The 18,726-nt window shown below is 34.7% G+C and overlaps 1 protein-coding gene across 1 annotated transcript; it reads left to right on the forward strand.

Annotated features, from left to right (window-relative positions):
* The first annotated feature begins 5,558 nt into the window (after positions 1 to 5,558).
* Positions 5,559 to 17,696, forward strand: LOC110027916. Its single transcript, XM_020729562.1, has 4 exons — positions 5,559 to 7,268; positions 15,476 to 15,616; positions 15,823 to 15,939; positions 16,879 to 17,696. The coding sequence occupies exons 1-4, from the start codon at positions 5,559 to 5,561 to the stop codon at positions 17,533 to 17,535; spliced, it is 2,625 nt and encodes an 874-aa protein (XP_020585221.1). The 3' UTR covers positions 17,536 to 17,696.
* Positions 17,697 to 18,726: the final 1,030 nt, after the last annotated feature.

Raw genomic sequence — 18,726 nt, forward strand, 5'->3', positions numbered from 1 at the left:
TATATATATATATACACACACACACACACACATACACATATACATACATACATATTGTTTAAGACTTTCAGATAAGGGTTAGGGTTAGTGCTAAGCATAGTTTAGGGTGGATTAGGGTAAGTTTGGCTCGATTTGGGCTAGGTTATGGCGTGTAGGGTCATGTTAGGGTGTGTAATAGGTGAGTAGGCTCAGTTGGGGTGTGTTAGGGCTAGGTTGAGTTTGGTTTGGGTTGGTTTGGGCATGAGTGCCTATTTTGAGTAAGTGGCTTTTGGTCTTAGGAAGGTTAGCGGATTAAAGTTAGGTTTAGTGTATGTGAGTGTGTAATGGTTTCAGTAGGATAACTTATGTTTAATGTATGAGTGCACTTAGGTTGGTATTCTAAGTGTTAGGGTTAGGTTTAGCGAGGGCTTTGGTTTGGTTATATGGTGAGTGAAGTGAGTTAATTTCGCGTAAGGGTGAAGTGAGGGTTAGTGTGTGTGTTTGTGTGTATTTTCGGGTAGACTTGGGTTAGGTTGTGTTTGTTTGTTTGTGGGTTATTTTGGGTAGATTAAAGTTAGGCTGTGTGTGGTGAGTTTAATGAGTTTTCAAATATGGTGAAGTGAAGTGTGTAGCTCTGCGAGTTGATTCTCTGGTTGGGCTAGAAGACCTGAAGAAGGGTCATTATTTGCTTTTCTTTAGGTTTCAGATAGGGGTTAGTGGTTAGGGTTAAATTTGGGTTCAGTTTTGGGTTTTATTTTGGGGTGATAGAATAGAGTGGAAGGTGAGGAAATGTAAAGCAATGTGGAGAAATGGGAAAACCAAGGGAATAGGGCTTGGTTTAAGTGAAAGAGTGGAGAGAGATGGACGAAAATGAGTGTTCCACGGAGAAAAATAAACGAGAGGGGACAATAAGGGAGATCCAAGGTAGGAAATGAAATAAAATTAAAAAAAATAAAGGAGAAAACTTGATAATGTAACTATGACATTATTTTGAATTAAATTAACATAAAAAAAGCAGATGGGAAGATTTATACCCCCAATTTTGCCCCAAACTTCAAGTTCCACCAAATTGAACTCCATAACTCCAAAATTTTAACTCAATTGATATTCAAAACTTTTCATGACAATCCTTGAGACCAATTTGAGCCATAAATTGGGTCTAACCAAATCCCTAGTCCAATCCAAACCTAAGGTTGACCCAAATGCACCAAAATTGGCCATGAGCCAAAATCCTTCAAATTGAGCTTCCAAATCAACTCAAAATCACTCAATCCTTTTTTTGAATTATTCATAACAATCATCCAAGTCAAGTTGCTCAATCAATTGGACCCAATCCAAGCTCAAGCCCAAGTATAGTCCAACTTGAGCCCAAAATGCCCAAAATTGAACGCAAGCCATGCATGTAACCAAAATTAGCCAAATTGATCAAACCCTAGCCACCACAACTAACATCTGGACCCTGAACACCAGGCTAGACCCACCTAGCCCACCCTACATGAGCCATGGACCAAAGGTCCATTGATTTAGGGGATCTCTTCGGGATCTCTTCCCATATTTTTCCCATATTTGGCTAAACCCAAAGATATTTGCCATCAAATCTTAACCAATCAGAGTTAATAATTATTAACCCTCCCACTAGCTCACCTAGCCACCTAGCCACCTGACCACCAGCCTTGACCTTGCAAGAAAACACCAAAACTGAGAGCCACCCCCAAGTTTAAACTCCAAATTTGAACTAACTGAGTTGGCTCATTCCAATTAGTCACTCGTGTCACTCAGTCCTCCACCTAAGCAACTCTTTGAACCCATTGGCCAGCCATGGTGGCCTCTCCTTCCTCCTCTATTTAAACTCCACCTCTCATGGCAAAAGAGAGAGACCATCCAATTCCTTGGGGAAACTCTGGATGGTTATCAGGTTAGGTTAATCGGTGACGATGATGGAGGACCGTTCGATTGCACATGTATTAAATGGACGCTCTGGATTTCGCTGAACGAATGGATGGAGCGATACAGCAAAATGCGTGATAGCTGAGTCAAGTGGCGGAGCACCGCGTGGCCTTTCAGAGTCACCGTAGGATGAGTTGGCGCTGACTGGATTAAGTAAATAAATAGGATTTTATGGATTTATTTAATTCAAAAAACTTTAAAATCCATAACTTTGCATTGAAAAATCATAACAATAAAATAAAAATACCCTCATACTCAATGAAAAGAGGAGAATAATGTGGATTAATGATAAAAATTATTTCTTGAGTCCCTAATTTTTAATTAATTAAATAGTATTTGAGGTATTTTAATTTTAATTGTTTAAATATTCTCCACCAGGGCTTAAAACTTTGAGGGTTTATTCCTCATGACAGATGTATGTTCTCTGATTTTTCTAAGGTTAGAGAACATCTATGTGCATGTAACCCTAATTTTCAAGCTTGGATGACTATTTTGGCTTAAAATAATTATATAAATTAAAATACCACTTGAAAAATTATGAGATGACCTTTAGTAGGTTTTCTGTGGTCAGATGAGCTTAGAAAAAAAAATCAGAATAGTTTTAATAATTATGTATATTTTTATACTTAGTTAAATGTTTATATCTTATATTAAATTATTTGAATTAAAAATTATTAAAAAATTAATAAAATCAATTCCACATTGTGTAGAAAAATCATGTTGACTCACTATAAAAAATTGAAGTTTATTTGGTTAAGTTTAAGCACTAAAGTTGTTTTGCTAAGAAAAATTGTATTTTTGTACAAAAATAATTATATCATTAAATACACTTAGGAAATTATGAAAAGTGATTTTCTAAGTTCCTTGTGATCAGAGGCACTTAGGAAAAATAAAAATTATTTTTGAGAAATCACTTAATATTTAAGCTATATTTTTAATTAAAAACAATTAAAACAAATTAAAAATTGCAAAAATATGAAAATAATTTAAAGTGTGTCTAACTGCTTGCTAATCACTTTGGACCCATTAGAATATTTTTCCTAAATTTCCTAAGTTAAATATAAATTTTAAAGGCTAAAAATGTATCTTTCCTAATTTTTCATTAAAATAATTATAATAATTAAAATATAATTTGAAAAATTATGGAATTTTGTCTAAGTGGTCCATGATCTAGGTGAACCTCTAATAATTTTTCCATAACCAAAAACTTTATTTTTATTAGTTAAATAAATTAAAATTGACAATCATATTTTCTAAGTTAAAATAATTATTTAAATTAAATTAAATTTTGAAAAAAATCACTTTTTATCTCCTCTGATATTTTAATTGACCCATAAATGGGGTACCCTAAATTTTCAAAGTCATTTGAATCATACTTAATAAGTTATGAAGTGGAAGGACCCAGGGGCAAAATGATAATTTTAATTTTTACTGCCTCAATCAAAATTTAAGATTACCTAAGTGAAAAGTGAGTAATTTTGATTATAATGATTTTTTTTTGGATTTTTGAAACATAATGGGTTAAAAGATAGAAACCAATTTGTATCCTTTTCACGATAAAGGTAAAATTGAAATTTCCTAAATTATCAAGATTTGGAAGTTAATTAAACTTAAATGATTCTAAAGTAATGGGCTTAGGTTAGGAAGATGATAATTAACTTATTTTTAATCCCACAATTGGATATGATATGATCTTTTAATAAGGATATGTATCACTTAAATTAAAATTCTAATAATTGCAAATTTACCCACTTAAATTGTTAATTGCTTAGTAGTGAGCTAGGCTTAATCTAAGATTGTTTAAGGAGGTTTAGAAAAGATAAGATGATTGAAAATTAACACTTATAAAGACTACAGACCCAACTTTAGTGCAAGGGACAAAATCTTTAATGACTTAAACTTGTCCTAGGGGCATCCACCCATATAACTTTTAAGTAAGATATCAACTGATTAATTGAGCGCCCCACTTTTGGGATAATTAAAATATCAAGGTTCACCGAGTAATGGGTAATATTCAAAATATAACATATTTTATTTAACATTGAGATAATTAAAATGTCAAGGTTCACTGAGTAACGGGCCAATAAAGTGACGATTATGCAGAAAATCACCGGGTTTTCTTGGATTGGTATGATCTTCTCTGTTTTTGGGTTTTTGTTAAACGCAACTATATATAAATATAAATGAAAATTTTATAATAAGAAACTTGATTAGAAACCATTGCATGCATTCTCTTGTTATGCGCACTTGATGTTTGTCACTCTTGTTGCCTTACAATATGCACATATGATTATCCTTATTTGTTGTCCATACTGTATGCTCAATTTCTCTTATTGATTATTTTTTAATAGATAATTGTTATTTACTGAGTTTGTTGGTCAAACTCACTCATTGATATTTTGCATAACATGTTATATTCAGCCACTAGTAGGACCGTCTTCACCGGAGCAGGCTTTTTAGTTTTAGATTTTTTATTCTGGTTTTTGTTTCAGTATTTGCTCTAGTTATTATATTTTATTGTGGTGTTTGTGTAGTTGTTTTATGTTATCACTTATGTTTTTATTCAGTTAATTTTCTGTTTTGAGTTCAATTGCATTAGTGAACTTTTCAGTATTAATAAAATTTACTTTTCCATTTTTTTATGCAAGTCTTTCTTTGAAAATATAAAGTATGTTCATTTTATTTCATAATGCCCTGCATCGTTTTCGGACCCGATGGGTGACAATTTTACTCTTATGAATGTCATTTTAAATTATAGGAGTAAAATGAAAAAAATGTTATTTTTTTCTCGTAAAAAAGAAAACTTTTTTTTTGAAGATAGAATTATTATTTTTTATTTAAAAATTGAGCCACGCCGAGCAATTTCATATAAAAAGTAAAAGGATTACAAAAGAATCTCATAGGTAAGGCCGTCAAAAGGGCTTCTTGTTCGTGAACAGCTTATGTTCGACTTATTGAGTAGCTCGTGTTTGATTTGTTTGCAAACAAATGAGCCAAACACACTCGTTTTTGCTCAAAATATATAAATTACATATATAATTGATGAGCATTATTTTTGAATAATTTAATTGACAACAAGACTACAAAAATTTATAGTCAATCAAAAAAATAAAGTAAAAATATATTAAATTCTTTTTAAATTATTTTAATATAAATAATAGCATTTAAAGCTCGCCCATTCCCACAACTGCATGGCTAGGCTGTCAAAACGGTTCGTTTGCGAATAACTCGTGTTTAACTCGTTAAGAAAACGAGCCGAATATAAACAAATTTTTTGTTCTAGATACATGGAAGATCCAAACATGAATAATAGTATTTTTTAATGAGCAGAACACGAGATAAGTTTGGGCTCGCTCAAGCTCGACTCGTCCGTCATATGCAAGTATAAAATTTATGAACACATGAAAAAGAAAGCAAGAAATATGAATAATAAAAAAAAAGAGTGGAGAAGACCCGTAACCAATCAGATGAGAAGCTGATGATAGCATTTATTTCTATGTTTCATAAATTGTATTATTGTATCCAATTGCTATTTAAAATATAAGCATGGCCGCTGCGTGTCCGCCGTTGAGGATGCAACCCTAATTTTAGTGCATCAGATCCGAATATGATACGTGCTACGGTAGCGTTGTATGTTGATCTCTTTTAAAGCTCGAATCTCAAAGCAAAGACCCGGTCTCTTTCTCTCGGCCAGATCTTCGTCCAACCCGATAGGCTGCACTGATCCTCCCTGGCTTCTTCCCCCCCACCCATATAAAAATTTTCAAATCTCCTTCCGACTTCACACCATCCCTCGCCGCAGCAAAGGCAAGAAGCTGAGAAGACGCCGCCTCTCCTTGTCGAATTCGATGATTCCACGACCATACTCCATGGATGCTCACACCCGAGCCCAGGACCTCGCATCTTCCATCCTCACAGCCTCCTCCCCTCCAGCCATCGCTACCGTGATCACCGCCGTGGAGTCCATCCTCTGCAAGCTCTCCCCCGATCAGTCACGTTCCTTCTTTTCCATCGCGTTCCCTGCACTCATCTGCCGACTCTTCGGCTTCGACGAATCTTCTATAAACACGATGCGCTCCACCTCATCCTCCACCGCTTGGATTGACCAAGCCCATCTTAATCTTGACCTAGCCGTCCGCCTTTTCGCGTTGCTTTCCCCGCAGGGACCTCTCTTTTCGGCTATCTCCTCTGCCGATCGTCTTGGCCTCGTAAAGTACGTATTCCCGGCGGAGCGGCTGCCGGAGTGGATGAGGTACGCGCTGCAGAGCGAGCGCCATTCATCGATCCTCTCTGATTTGTGTCCTCTATTTAGAGGGAGGGTCAAGGAGGATCCAATCCAGGGCGCTTTCCAGCTCCAGCTTAATGCTTTCGAGTACTATATATTTTGGTTTGCGTACTATCCCGTGTGTAGGGGGAGTAGTAAAGGTTCGGATGATATTTTAGCACCGAAGAGCAGGCGGAAGTCGAGGTTGGAGAGCTGGACTTCTTCTCTGCCGGTTCTTGTCTATGCCAGCAGGAGGTCTGGTCATAAGACTGAAGTTAGTTTATACCTCCGACTTTTTTATTCGTATATGTGTGCCTTTGTGCCGAAGTGTGGATTGGGTTCTCATCAGCCATACCGCAGCTCGCTTCTGCATTATTCTTCGAGCTGCGATATTTCATTATTTGAGCAGGCTGAGTTCCTGGTCTATGCATTGATTCATTTTTGGCTAGTGGACAACGATTTTTCACCTCTTGCTTTGAATGTTTGCCGGTCTTTTGGCATCTCATTTCGGCATCGAGCATTAATAGTGGAGACACCTCCGACTGCTGGATTGGGTGAAATGGTGAAGTTGTTTGTAAAGTATTTTAGCTCTTGTTTAGTTGTTGGTGCTGAAGGTAGTTCGAAAGTTCTGGGGTCGATTGGTACTTCTTCCACGAGGTCCATGGTTTCTTTAGAGAGCACAGTTTGTTCCTGGAACTCAGCGGTACAGAGGCCATTGTACAGGTTTCTCTTGAGGACATTCCTTTTCTGCCCCATTGGTGCATCTATGAAGAATGTGACTCAGGTTTTCTATATATGGGTATCGTACATGGTTCCTTGGAGAACTAATCCTGAAGATTTTGTTGAGTTTGAGCCACCAACTGTGTACAAACTGGAGAGCTCAAAAAAGGAACCGATTCAGGGGAAAATCATTGGAGAAAATGCAAGTTGCCATCCATTAGGTTTGTACACACCCCTTTGGGAGGGTTATGTGGCTTCTAATTATCTTTTCTACAGCTCATTAGTTGTGCATTTTCTTGGTTTTGCACACAAGTTTCTTCATGCAGATGTTGAGACAGTAGTTGGCATGGTGTTGAAGGTTTGTCCTACACTCAATTTTTGTTTGAATTTTTGCTTCAATTTAATTTTTAGCTTTCTTGCTTTATCGTATTTTGCCTGTGAAATATTTTTTACAAGAAGCCTATCATGCGCTGTTTTCCTAAACCAAAAACTGTTTACATTCTCTGCAACCATTTCAAAGAGTAATGAGATTTTAATTTAGTTCTTTTGCCAGCATTTTATGGTTGATATATTTGGGAAGTTGTGGCTTTAAATATTACGCATAATTTTTGTTCTAGTTTCATTTGGTTAATGCACATGGAACACTCGTTTTAAAGAATTTTTATTGTACATGGAACTGTCTTCTTAATTGTTTTCCATGCATCGGCAAGTTGTGCATTTTAAAAATTGTTTAGAGGTGTAGAGTAGGTGTGTAAGTGAATCAGGTCGGCTCAAATTCAACACATTAATGAGCTCTTTAGTTGAGTTTATTGGGCTGTGAACTTGATTTAGAGCTTGATGAGGCTTTTTTTGTTAGTTTGTGAGTTTACTTGATTGGATTAAATTGGTCAATCATAAGTCTTTTTTCTCCCTACTTTAAGTTAGACTGAGATGGATTTTAAGCTCGCAAGTCTCACAAATTTATTTTCTTCTTCAAACATTGTTGGTCCTTTGATGCTATCTCCAATGAGCTTTTGTTGTGACTTCACCATCTCACCACAAATGCCTTCTCGAGAGCTCTCACTATGAATTTCATCCTATCTCACTGTGGATACCTTTATTAGGAGCCCACATTTCAATTTTTGCACTCCCAATGTATTCTCTAACAAGCTTTAATTGTGAATTCCTACATTAGTGCCCTTCCCAGCTAGCTTCTGTAGCAACTTTCTCTCTTCTTTTTTGAGGATTTCACAAACTTGGAGGAGGAACTCAAGCTCATAAGTCGTGCATGAGCTTTCAATTGACTCAATGATTCAAGCTCGAGAGCTTGAGTTCGAGCCTATCATGTGATATGCATGCTAACCTCAAGCTTGCTATGACTCGAGTTTGGTTGATTTGTGTACACTGTAGACAATATACAATTTTTAATGGTCATTATGGAGAGGTTCTATTGTCATTCCAAGTCTTATAAAAAGCTCAAAACTGGAAATTGCTTAAATTATTCGCAATTTTGGTTGACTATATTTCTAGTTCCACGGTAAACTCAAAATTGATTTTGGGATTTCTCTGATATGCATGAATATAATTTGAGTCAATAGGAAATGTTTATATAAGATATGTATATATAATAACTGAAATTTTAATAATAAAAAAGAAATCGTATCGGCGGGATCGAATGACCGTCTTGACAGTTTCACTTAAGGAGGCTCACTTGTTGTACAATCGCGGAAGAATCGAGATAGTATGTGTATGTGTTTGTGTGTGTGTGTGTGTGTGAGAGAGAGAGAGAGAGAGAGAGAGAGAGAGAGAGTGTTGGCGACTATGAGAAGGGATCTTTGTGCGTGCCTTAGCCAATCGGTAGAGGAGAAGGAAGAGGGAAGAAGAAGAAAGAGGAGGAATGAAAGAAGTCAGGACTTACGTGCATGGGAGGCTTCCTTTTATAAAATTACATTTAGTGTATTTTGTGGTTTCTTGGTGCCTCTTTTATAAATTGGAAGTTATGAAAATTTGTGGAAAGTAAATGAAATGTTTATATCGTCTGACCATGACTTGGTTAATTCTAAGCTATCAAACTGAGTCGTGACAAGAGTGATATTAAAGAAATTATGTTGGATCATTATAAAAAAATGTTATTAACTTTATTAAATTAATTCATAAATAAGATTAATGAATGGTTAAATTTTATCTAATTATAAATTTTCTTATGTTATTTCAGAAAAATGAAAAATCAAGGGCAAGAAGTTACAGATAATGTGGTAGAAATTGTCACACCTCCAAATATTTTAATGAACACATTTATTTTTCTGAGATGATGGCTGCAGTGACTTAGATGATTAAGAACTCTCAGACTCAGACCAGTTTTAGTGGGGGGAGGCCAGATGGACAAGTCTTTGAATTTATTTAAGGATATAAGATCACCTTTCTTTTTTGAAGGATGAAACCCAGTGGATGTTGAGAACTGGCTGCTAAAAGTGGAAAAGATTCTCGTTGGGTTATCTTATCTACCAGAGAGAAGTGTCGCACTTGTCATTTTTGTCTTAGAGGGAAGAATAGAGAGATAGTGGCGAGGATAGTTGCAGGAGAAATTTAGGGGTTGAGCCAGCTACATGATACAGTAGAACAAGTTTGTGAATATTTTGAGAGACTTGTTCTTACCACTTTTAGCTAGATGGAAAATGTAGGATAAATTTATTAGACAAGTGCATATAGATCAATATATTATGCAATATAAAGTTGAATTCATTATGCTTTCAAAGTAGCATCCCAGTTGATTCAAAATGCAGAGAAAAAGTGCCACAAGTTTTTTGACATCGACTGAAGGATATGATTTGACAACGATTGATTTTTTTTGGGATTGGTGATTATTCTATTTTTGTAGAGAGGGTCAGGAGGATTGAGTTGGATTTAACAGCTACCCAGAAGCAGAGAAACTTTTAGAAGAGGAGAAATTCAGAAGGATTCAGGTTTCCCAACGCTCTCAGGGCAAACGATCTGTCCAATAAGGAAATATAGGTTCTAAAAATTCCAAATTCAGCAATCGATATCTGGATTGAAGTTAGGAAGTGTGAGAAATTTGGGAGGTTTCATAATGGTGAGTCTTTTTCTGAATCCAAACTTATGCTGATTGGTGGGAAAACATTAAAGTTAACAAATTGTTACTTTTTTAAATTTATAAACTTGCCAAACAAAGAAAAATAAAATCAAAGATTTAATGCAAGTAAAGTGTATTAATTATTAAAGATAAAAATGAAAAAGTGTTTTTCCTAGAGGAAAATATTCAACATAGGTGGGTGGACTATTTTAATAAACTTTTCAATCAATTTTCTGAAAATGCAATTAACCTTAGTGATTTTAATAAGATTACTAATAAAAATTACATTTTATTTTACTGTTGCATTAGTAAAAAAGAAGTTGAGGAGGCTTTAAAAAAAATAAATGGTAAAAAATCAGTAAGACCTTATGATATCCCAATTGAAGCATGAAAATATTTGGGAGATTTGGAAGCTTCTTAGCGTACTAAACTCTTTAATATTATTTTAAAAATTATAAAGATGCCCAAGGAATGGAGGAATAATATTTTTGTTCCCATTTGAAGAATAAAGGGGATGCACAAGAGTCTCGAATATAGAGGAATTAAGTTGATGTGTCATACTTTAAAATTATGGGAGATGATAATTTAGCATAGGTTAAGACTTGATACAAGTATTTCTCATAATCAGTTTGGATTTATGTTGGCCAAGTCTACTATGTAAGCTATACATTTATTGAGAGGTTTGATGGAATGTACATAGAGAATAAGCAGGATCTACATACGAATTTTATTGATTTAGAAAAAGCTTACAATAAGGTTCCAAGAGAAGTCATTTGGGGAGTTTTAAAGAAGAAAGGTGTTGATATGACTTATATTAAAGTTATTAAAGATATGTATAATAGAGCTATTATTTGTGTTCAAACAGAAGGAGGATTGACTAAGTATTTTCCTATTTCAGTTGGATTACTTCGAGATCAGCTTTAAGCCTATATCTTTTTGTTATGGATGCTCTTGCTGGACATTTATAGGAGGATGTACCTTGGTGTATGCTTTTTGCTGAAGATATTCTTGTGGATAAGTCTAGAGAAAGGGTTCTAGAAAAAAACTTGAATTATGGAGGTCTACATTGGAGTCTAAAAACTTACGTTTGAGTAGATCTAAAACTGAATACATGGAATGTAATTTTAGTAGTGGTCGCTCTATTGACAAGGTTGTAATTATAGGTGATCAAATCATTAAAATGTGTGATCGTTTTATATAGCTTGGGTCTATTGTTTAGAGCAATGATGATATAGATGGGGATGTTATTAGTAGAATTCAAGTTGGTTGGTTGGTTGAAGAGGAGGAATGCATCGGGCCTATTGTGTGATAGAAAAGTACCGCTCATACTTAAAGCAAAATTTTATAAGAAAGTGGTGAGACGTGCAATGCTCTATGGCGCAAAATGTTGGCCTTTAAAAGAGAAGCATAAACAAAGTTAAGTGCTGCTAAGATGAGAATACTTAGGTGAATGAGTAGATTGACACTTAGATACAAAATGTGAAATGAATATATCCATGATTTGGTTGGTGTAGCTTCAGTGACAAACAAGATTAGAGGAAGTCATCTTAGATGTTTTGGTCACATTAAATGCCGACAATCTGATGATCCTTTTAGGAGAATAGATGCTTTAGATTAGACCTATGTTAAGAAAGACAGAGGTACACCTAAAAAGACTTGGGCAAATTGTATGAAAAATAATCAATTTGGATTTATGTCGGGCAGGTCTACTATGGAAGCTATACATTTATTGAGAGGTTTGATGGAGAAGTTCAGAGATAATAAGGAGAATCTACATTTGATTTTTATTGATTTAGAAAAAGCTTACGATAAGGTTCCAAGAGATATCCTTTGGAGAGTTCTCGAGAAGAAATGTGTTGATATGACTTATATTCAAGTCATTAAAGATATGTATACTAGAGCTGTTACTTGTGTTCAAACTGAAGGAGGATTGACAAAATATTTTCCTATTTCTGTTGGTTTACATCAGGGATCGACTTTAAGCCCATATCTTTTTGCTTTAAAAAAGCCCAACAAAAACTTGAATTATGGAGGTCTACATTGGAGTCTAAAGGCCTTCGTTTAAGTAGAACTAAAACTGAATACATGGAATGTAATTTTAATAGTAATAATTCTAGTGACAAAAGTGTGACTTTGGGTGATCAAATTATTAAAAGGTGTGAACGATTTAGATATCTTGGGTCCTTTGTTCAAAGCTATGGTGATATAGATGGGGATGTTAATAGTAGAATTCAAGTTGGTTGGTTGAAGTGGAGAAATGCTTAAGGCATTTTGTGTGATAGAAAAGTACCGCTTAGACTGAAAGGAAAATTTTATAAGACGGCGGTGAGACCTGCAATGCTCTATGGCGCTGAATGTTGGTCTTTAAAAGAGACGCATAATAACAGGTTAAGTGTTGCCGAGATGAGAATGATTAGGTCGATGAGTGGCTTTGCACTTAGAGACAAAATGCGAAATGAATATATTCGTGATAGGGTTGGTGTAGCTCCTGTGACGGACAAATTAGAGAAAGTCGTCTTAGATGGTTTGGTCACATTAAACGTCGACCATCTGGTGATCCGATTAGGAGAATAGATGTTTTAGATTCACTTGTGTTAAGAAAGACAGAGGTAGACCTAGGAAGACTTGGGCTTATTGTTTTAAAAATGATCTTAATTTACTAGAACTAAATGAAAAAATGACACTAAATAGGACGCAATGGAGAAAAATGATTCATGTAACCGATCCCACGTAGTGGGATTAAGGCTTTGTTGTTATTGTAATTAAAATTAAATGAAAATATGACACTCAATGTACGCAATGGAGACAAAGGATTTATGTTGCTGACCCCACTTAGTGGTATAAAGGCTTATTGTTGATGTTGTTGATTTTTTTTACTTTTATTGATTTTTTTGGTGTTCTCAACATTGAAGTTTTTTTTGTATGTGCATTCTTTGTAATTTTTTAAGCAATTACTGCTGCTTAGTTTATTTCTCTTTGTTATTTTGTTTCGTGAAAACATATTAAGATGCGTGCTCTGACAAATATGAATGTATATGATGCATCATAAATAAACCGGCTTACTGCTTTTTTTTACTTGTCAATTAGTTCCATAAAGCATGTTTGTTGTTAATTTTAGTATTTTATATTTATCTGACAATATGGTTCTCAAAATCCTAAATACTTATTTACTGTAATTTGCACAGTAAAGTAGTTATGCTCTCATCATGTTAGATTACGTTCCATTATTATTAATTATAATTTTTTTTTTTTCTTGTTGAGTGATATGGATTGGCTCTCACTTTTTATTAATTTGTTGATTTCAACAAATTCTGTCATCCTCTGAATATTACATTTGCACTTATTTTTAATGGATACAACAGGATTTTTTCTCTCTTCTCATGGTAGCCATGCTGACTCAGCTGAACGATTCAACTCTCATATTTTGCATTTCAATTATTAGCTATAATTTCTTTAATTAGCAATATTCCCTCTGAGTTAAAATAATTAAAACTTTATATTTGCTTTACAAAGGTTTAGCTGGCCTAAAGTTATCATGTTTTCCTTCTTTACCTAAGTTGTCTCAGTTTCTGTCTTAATTTTTATTGTATCTGATTTCCTTGGTTTCGTAAAGAAGCATATATATATTTTTTACGTTTCTTAGAGAACGCTTGATCTGGTTCTTTTAATGATTTTTCCTTGTAAATTATTTGACTTGTACCAACTTGCTCGTTCCTTACTGCTTAAGGGGCCGTTTGGTTGAGTGAATTTGTTATGTACTGTACTTCTTTTGTAGGGATTTGATAAAGTTATGTGTTTGCTATGAAGAATTACGAATGCAATGCAAAGTATGAATAAATTCGAAGTTTACATCGTAGTTCATTTTGGCTGAATTTAGAATTCGGCGGCGGATTTGGACGAATTTGAATTATTGCTCTCACTATCGGCAAGCTGCCAGCCGTTGCTAGCCTCCCATCGCCATAGCCGCACGCTATTGGCCGTCTGCGGGCGCCGACAGTCTGCCGACCCCCCATTCTCCCCTCGTGCTATTGCTGGATAAAAAATATATTTTAAAATACATTATTTTTAATATACTTCAAACAAAAAAAAATCCTAAATTTATTTTATTATGAATCAAACAACTCCAAAGCATTTCAAATGCATCATAATCATAGTACTCTGTAATATATTATATTGCATTTCATTTTAAAAAAATCAAACAGGCCCTAAATGATAATTCCAGCCATCAGCTATGAATTTATGGCTTGTTTTAGTTTTCGAACTAATTCTTATACTATTGTCCTCCAAAATTTCTAACCCTTGACTTCTGCTATTTGAATGTTCATATCCACAAGCTAGTAAAGAACATTCGATATGTTCTTGGCCCATCTTATTAATGAAGGTCCCTAAATTCTCCTCTATTCTAATCATATTTTTATGAAACCTATTCAAGCAATTGGGTTTGACTGTATGAGACTTTATTATCATTTTTTATTTTATCATTGGCATACTTCATTAGAATCTTTGGTCACTTTATCTCAACTTTGCTTATCCCTCACTATTTGACACATTTGTTAGGGTAAACTCTCTTAGATGGTGCAATTGATGCATGTTATTGAATTTCAATTTACGACTTAGAGAGAAATTTCTTATATAGCCTTTTAAGAGGAGGAGAAGAGAAATGTCGCTCAATGTGATGTCATTGTTGATTGGCATCTTTTTCTTTTTTCATGTTATTAAAGTTTAAAAATTGCTTTTGTTGATGGCATGAAACATTAGATAAATAAAAGAAACTTTTAAAGATAGATAATTTAGAATTACTAGAATAAGATTTGTAGTTTTAGTTAGTGTGATGTTAATAGTTATCATTTAATATTATTAGGAGATAATAGAGTACTTAGATGTTAATCTATTATTTAAAAAAGTGGAGATATAGTTAAGGATATAAATTCTAGAATTGGGAGTGAATGGTTAAAATAGAAAAGTGCCTGAAAAATTGTCTTAAGAAGATATTATTGATGCTTAAATGGAAATTTCTAAACCACAATTAGGCCAGCAATACATGTCGGGCTAGGAAAAATTCATTGATTTCTAAGTTGAGCGTAAGTGAAATAAGAATATTAAGCTAGAGGTGTGATAAAATGGAGAATATGGATTAAAGAATAATTATATTATTGGCTAATCTGTTGTGGCATCTTTTAAGATGAGTTGACTGAAATGATTTATGAAGATGTTTAAAACCTTAGAGATCACTTGACGTCTACAAATAATAACGACTACTCATAATGTTGACTCCAATTAATTGGGATATGGCTATTGATAATGTGAAATTTATTTCTGCGAGCATCTTGATTTTGTTCTCTAGAAATCGCTCTTTATTATTGTTTGGTTAAGATACAATGAATTTACCATCTATAGAATATTCAATGGCCGTCCAATTTGTCTGCATTTCTAATTACATAAATTGCAAACACAACTGAAATGCTAAGTACTTCTAATGTTGGTCTACTTTGCAGGTTTTAAACATTTTGACTTCATCCAAGGAGCTAACAAACCTTCTTCGAAATGTTCACACTGCATATCAATCAAAGAAATCAGGGATCTATTCGCACTTTAATGTGGATAAATACATTCCATCAATTCGCCAGCAGCTGGAGGTAAGTGACCATCCACCTATTTCTTTTTATTAAGAAACTAGGAATGTATGATCTGTAGCCAGTCATCATTAGAACAATGATTGAGCTTCTGCTCGGTGCAAGACTTTCTTATCAATGGCTAAGCACATCTTTTTCTTTCTAGTTTTTGGTACTATGATGCTTTAAAATGTATGCTGAGCTACTTTGCACCTTCCTTTTTTGTTCAGGATTGGGAGGACGGTCTATGTGAAACTGGCACCGATGGAGCATTCTTGCATGAAAACTGGAACCAAGATCTCAGGCTTTTTAAAGACGGGGAAGACGGGGCTCCTAAGTTACTTCAGGTATGTCTTATATCAGTAGTATCCTAATGCACAAATACGGGTGAAGGTGATACAAAAACACTGGCGTGCTAGTTACACAAGATGCAACAATTTATGATAAGTATAGAGCATGGCATGTATCATATGTAAATATTTTTTAATACAGATAAAGATATCACTGCCTCACAATTATAGTAGGAGCAAAATCTTTTTGCTTACAGACCTTTGAAATTAAATATTATAAACCATTGTTCTCATACTTTTGAGTGTCAGTTGAAATGTGTCCAGCAGATATAACGTGCAAAAAAGTTTTACAAGGAGCGTCTTCAAATTTTTTTTTTCAAAGTGACGGTGATATTGAGGGAGATGTTATTAGTAGAATTCAAGTTGGATGGTTGAAGTGGAGAAATGCATTGGACTTATATTGTGATAGAAAAGTACGAGTAGATTTAAAGAAAATTTTATAAGATGGTGGTGGGACTTGCAATGTTTTGTGGCACCGATTGTTGGCCTGTAAAGAAGAAGCATAAAATTTAGCTGTTGCTGAGATGAGAATGCTCAGGTGAATGAGTGCCTTTACACAGACAAAATGCGAAACAAATATATATGTGAAAATGTTGGAGTAGCTCCAATGGCAAACCGGATTAGAGAGAGTTGCCTTGAATGGTTTGGTGACATTAAATGTTGATCATCTGATGACCATGTTAGGAGAGTAGATGTTTTAGATTTGGCTTATGTTAAAAAATGTAGAGATAGACCTAAAAAGATTTAGGCATGTTATATAAAAAATATCTTAATTTATTAGAGTTAAATGAAAATATGACACTCAATAAGATAGAATGGAGAAAAATGATTCATGTATCCGATCCCACTTAATTGGATAAAGTTGTTTTTTTAAGTTGCTTTCGGACACCAAATAGAAAACATTCTAAATTTGTTTATTTTTTTTTCTTCCTCCAGTTGTTTGTCCTCCGAGCAGAGCATGAGATTCATTTGTTGTCAGGTGAAAACGTGCAAAGTCGTCAAGCCTTGGAGTCAATCAAATCCCAAATGAAGTTTCTTTTTGATGTTGCATTGGCCCCCCAACCCCATTTACAAAACTCAATTGAAGATCTCCCCAGCCCTTGTCACGGTCGAAAAGATGTGTTTGCTCCCAAGCATCCCGGTTTCGGAACAGGCAAATGGGCTGATGTCAAATACAAGGGTGACTGGATGCATCGACCAATCTCAGATACAGAAGTCGCATGGCTCGCAAGGCTATTGATCAGATTTTCTGATTGGTTAAATGAGTCTCTAGGCTTCGACCGTGTTGAGAGCAACGGGGAGTCATGCCGGCCAACCTATGTGGAGCCCGCGAATGGTGATTGGAGATTTGAGGGTGGACCCATGGAACTTGCAACCATGCTTGTAAATCTAGTTGCTTCTTGGCTTGGGATGTTCGGTCATTCACTGGTCAGCTTCATGAGAGGGCATGGAATGAGGATAAATCTGCGGTTGTTCTCATCCCAGAAATTTTTTATGTTTTGTATTATATATTTGATTTTTTATGCTTTGAAGAAGGTATCCGCTGCGTTGTCGTTGGGTGATGGAGTTAAACTTGCCAGGAACCACACATGATCAACTTTGCCCCTGTTTTGTGATTGTAAATATCTTTTATAGAGCCATGCATGCAAAATCCTACAGGAATTGCACAGTAATGGCGATTTTTATTAGAAATGTTTTTCTTTGATTTATGTAAACAATAGTCATTATAGATTATATTTGAATTCTAAATTTACCCGTTCTCATGTGACAGCTGCATGTGGCCTTGGCATTATTTTTATGTGAATGCAGCTATTCTTTTGGCTGGATGAAACAAAGTAATAGGTGCATCCTCCCACCCATGGGGTCTCTCTCTCTCTCATTCTCTTGCTCCCTCCATACACACACACACTCTCTCTCTCTCTCTCTCTCTTGAATGGCTGGATGAAACAAAGTGGTAGATGCATCCTCCCACCCATGGGGTCTCTCTCTCTCTCTCTCTCTCTCCCCCCTTTCTCTCTTTTCTGAAAGAAGTGCTCACCAGAAGGATTGAGAGTTTGACTCAAGAAGATGTGTGTGTGTGTGTGTGTGTGTATCCTTACTATGGAGAAACTCCATTAATCTACTGACAATGAGTAGGCTATCATAGTTAAGCATAAATCTATAATATTGTATGATTTTCTTGTCCACATTTTTATTGGTTGGATTATAAAATGTAAATCTCCAAGATAGATGGATTTATAGCTTAATTTTGTATGCATTTGAGGTCCTTCATGGTGATCTCAAATATCGGTTAATATGTTGCCATTTTAATTTATTTTTAATTATGTTTCTAAAGAAAATGAACCCTGGCTAAATAGGCTCATTTCAAAAGTATAGACCAACCAAAAGAAATTTTTCCAAGAAACACACTAATTGAACAATTTTTTTGGGAACAAGCCAAATTGCTAAATCTCCTCTACTCTTTTCTCTAATTGTAACAATTTGACACTTCTATTTTCTAAAACTTCTACATTACCCGTCCTAACATCTCATTATCATTTTTTTCTCAAGTGAACAAGTTACTTTACGTTCAAATAAGAACATGAAATCAAAAAATAGAAATTGTATGATTTTTAATCTTTTATGTGAGATTGTACAAAAGATCAAAACACAGTATAAGAGATAACAACATTTATAGATTTATGAGTTATCAAAGTTTTACTAATTCTGCATTCTGATGCATATGAGCTGATGATTTCTCAACTTCATGTTAACATACATGAAGAAATTCTACAAATGAAGATT

This window comes from Phalaenopsis equestris, unplaced genomic scaffold, assembly GCF_001263595.1.
Source record: "Phalaenopsis equestris unplaced genomic scaffold, ASM126359v1 Scaffold000468, whole genome shotgun sequence".
NCBI lineage: Eukaryota > Viridiplantae > Streptophyta > Magnoliopsida > Asparagales > Orchidaceae > Phalaenopsis > Phalaenopsis equestris.

Bases quoted from the DNA above. Each gene is read 5' to 3' on its own strand.
- LOC110027916 (XM_020729562.1), top strand. From the start codon at position 5,559: ATGTTGATCTCTTTTAAAGCTCGAATCTCAAAGCAAAGACCCGGTCTC. The intron at 7,269-15,475 runs GTTTGTCCTACA...TCTACTTTGCAG, and splicing joins TAGTTGGCATGGTGTTGAAG to GTTTTAAACATTTTGACTTC. The intron at 15,617-15,822 runs GTAAGTGACCAT...TTTTTTGTTCAG, and splicing joins CAATTCGCCAGCAGCTGGAG to GATTGGGAGGACGGTCTATG.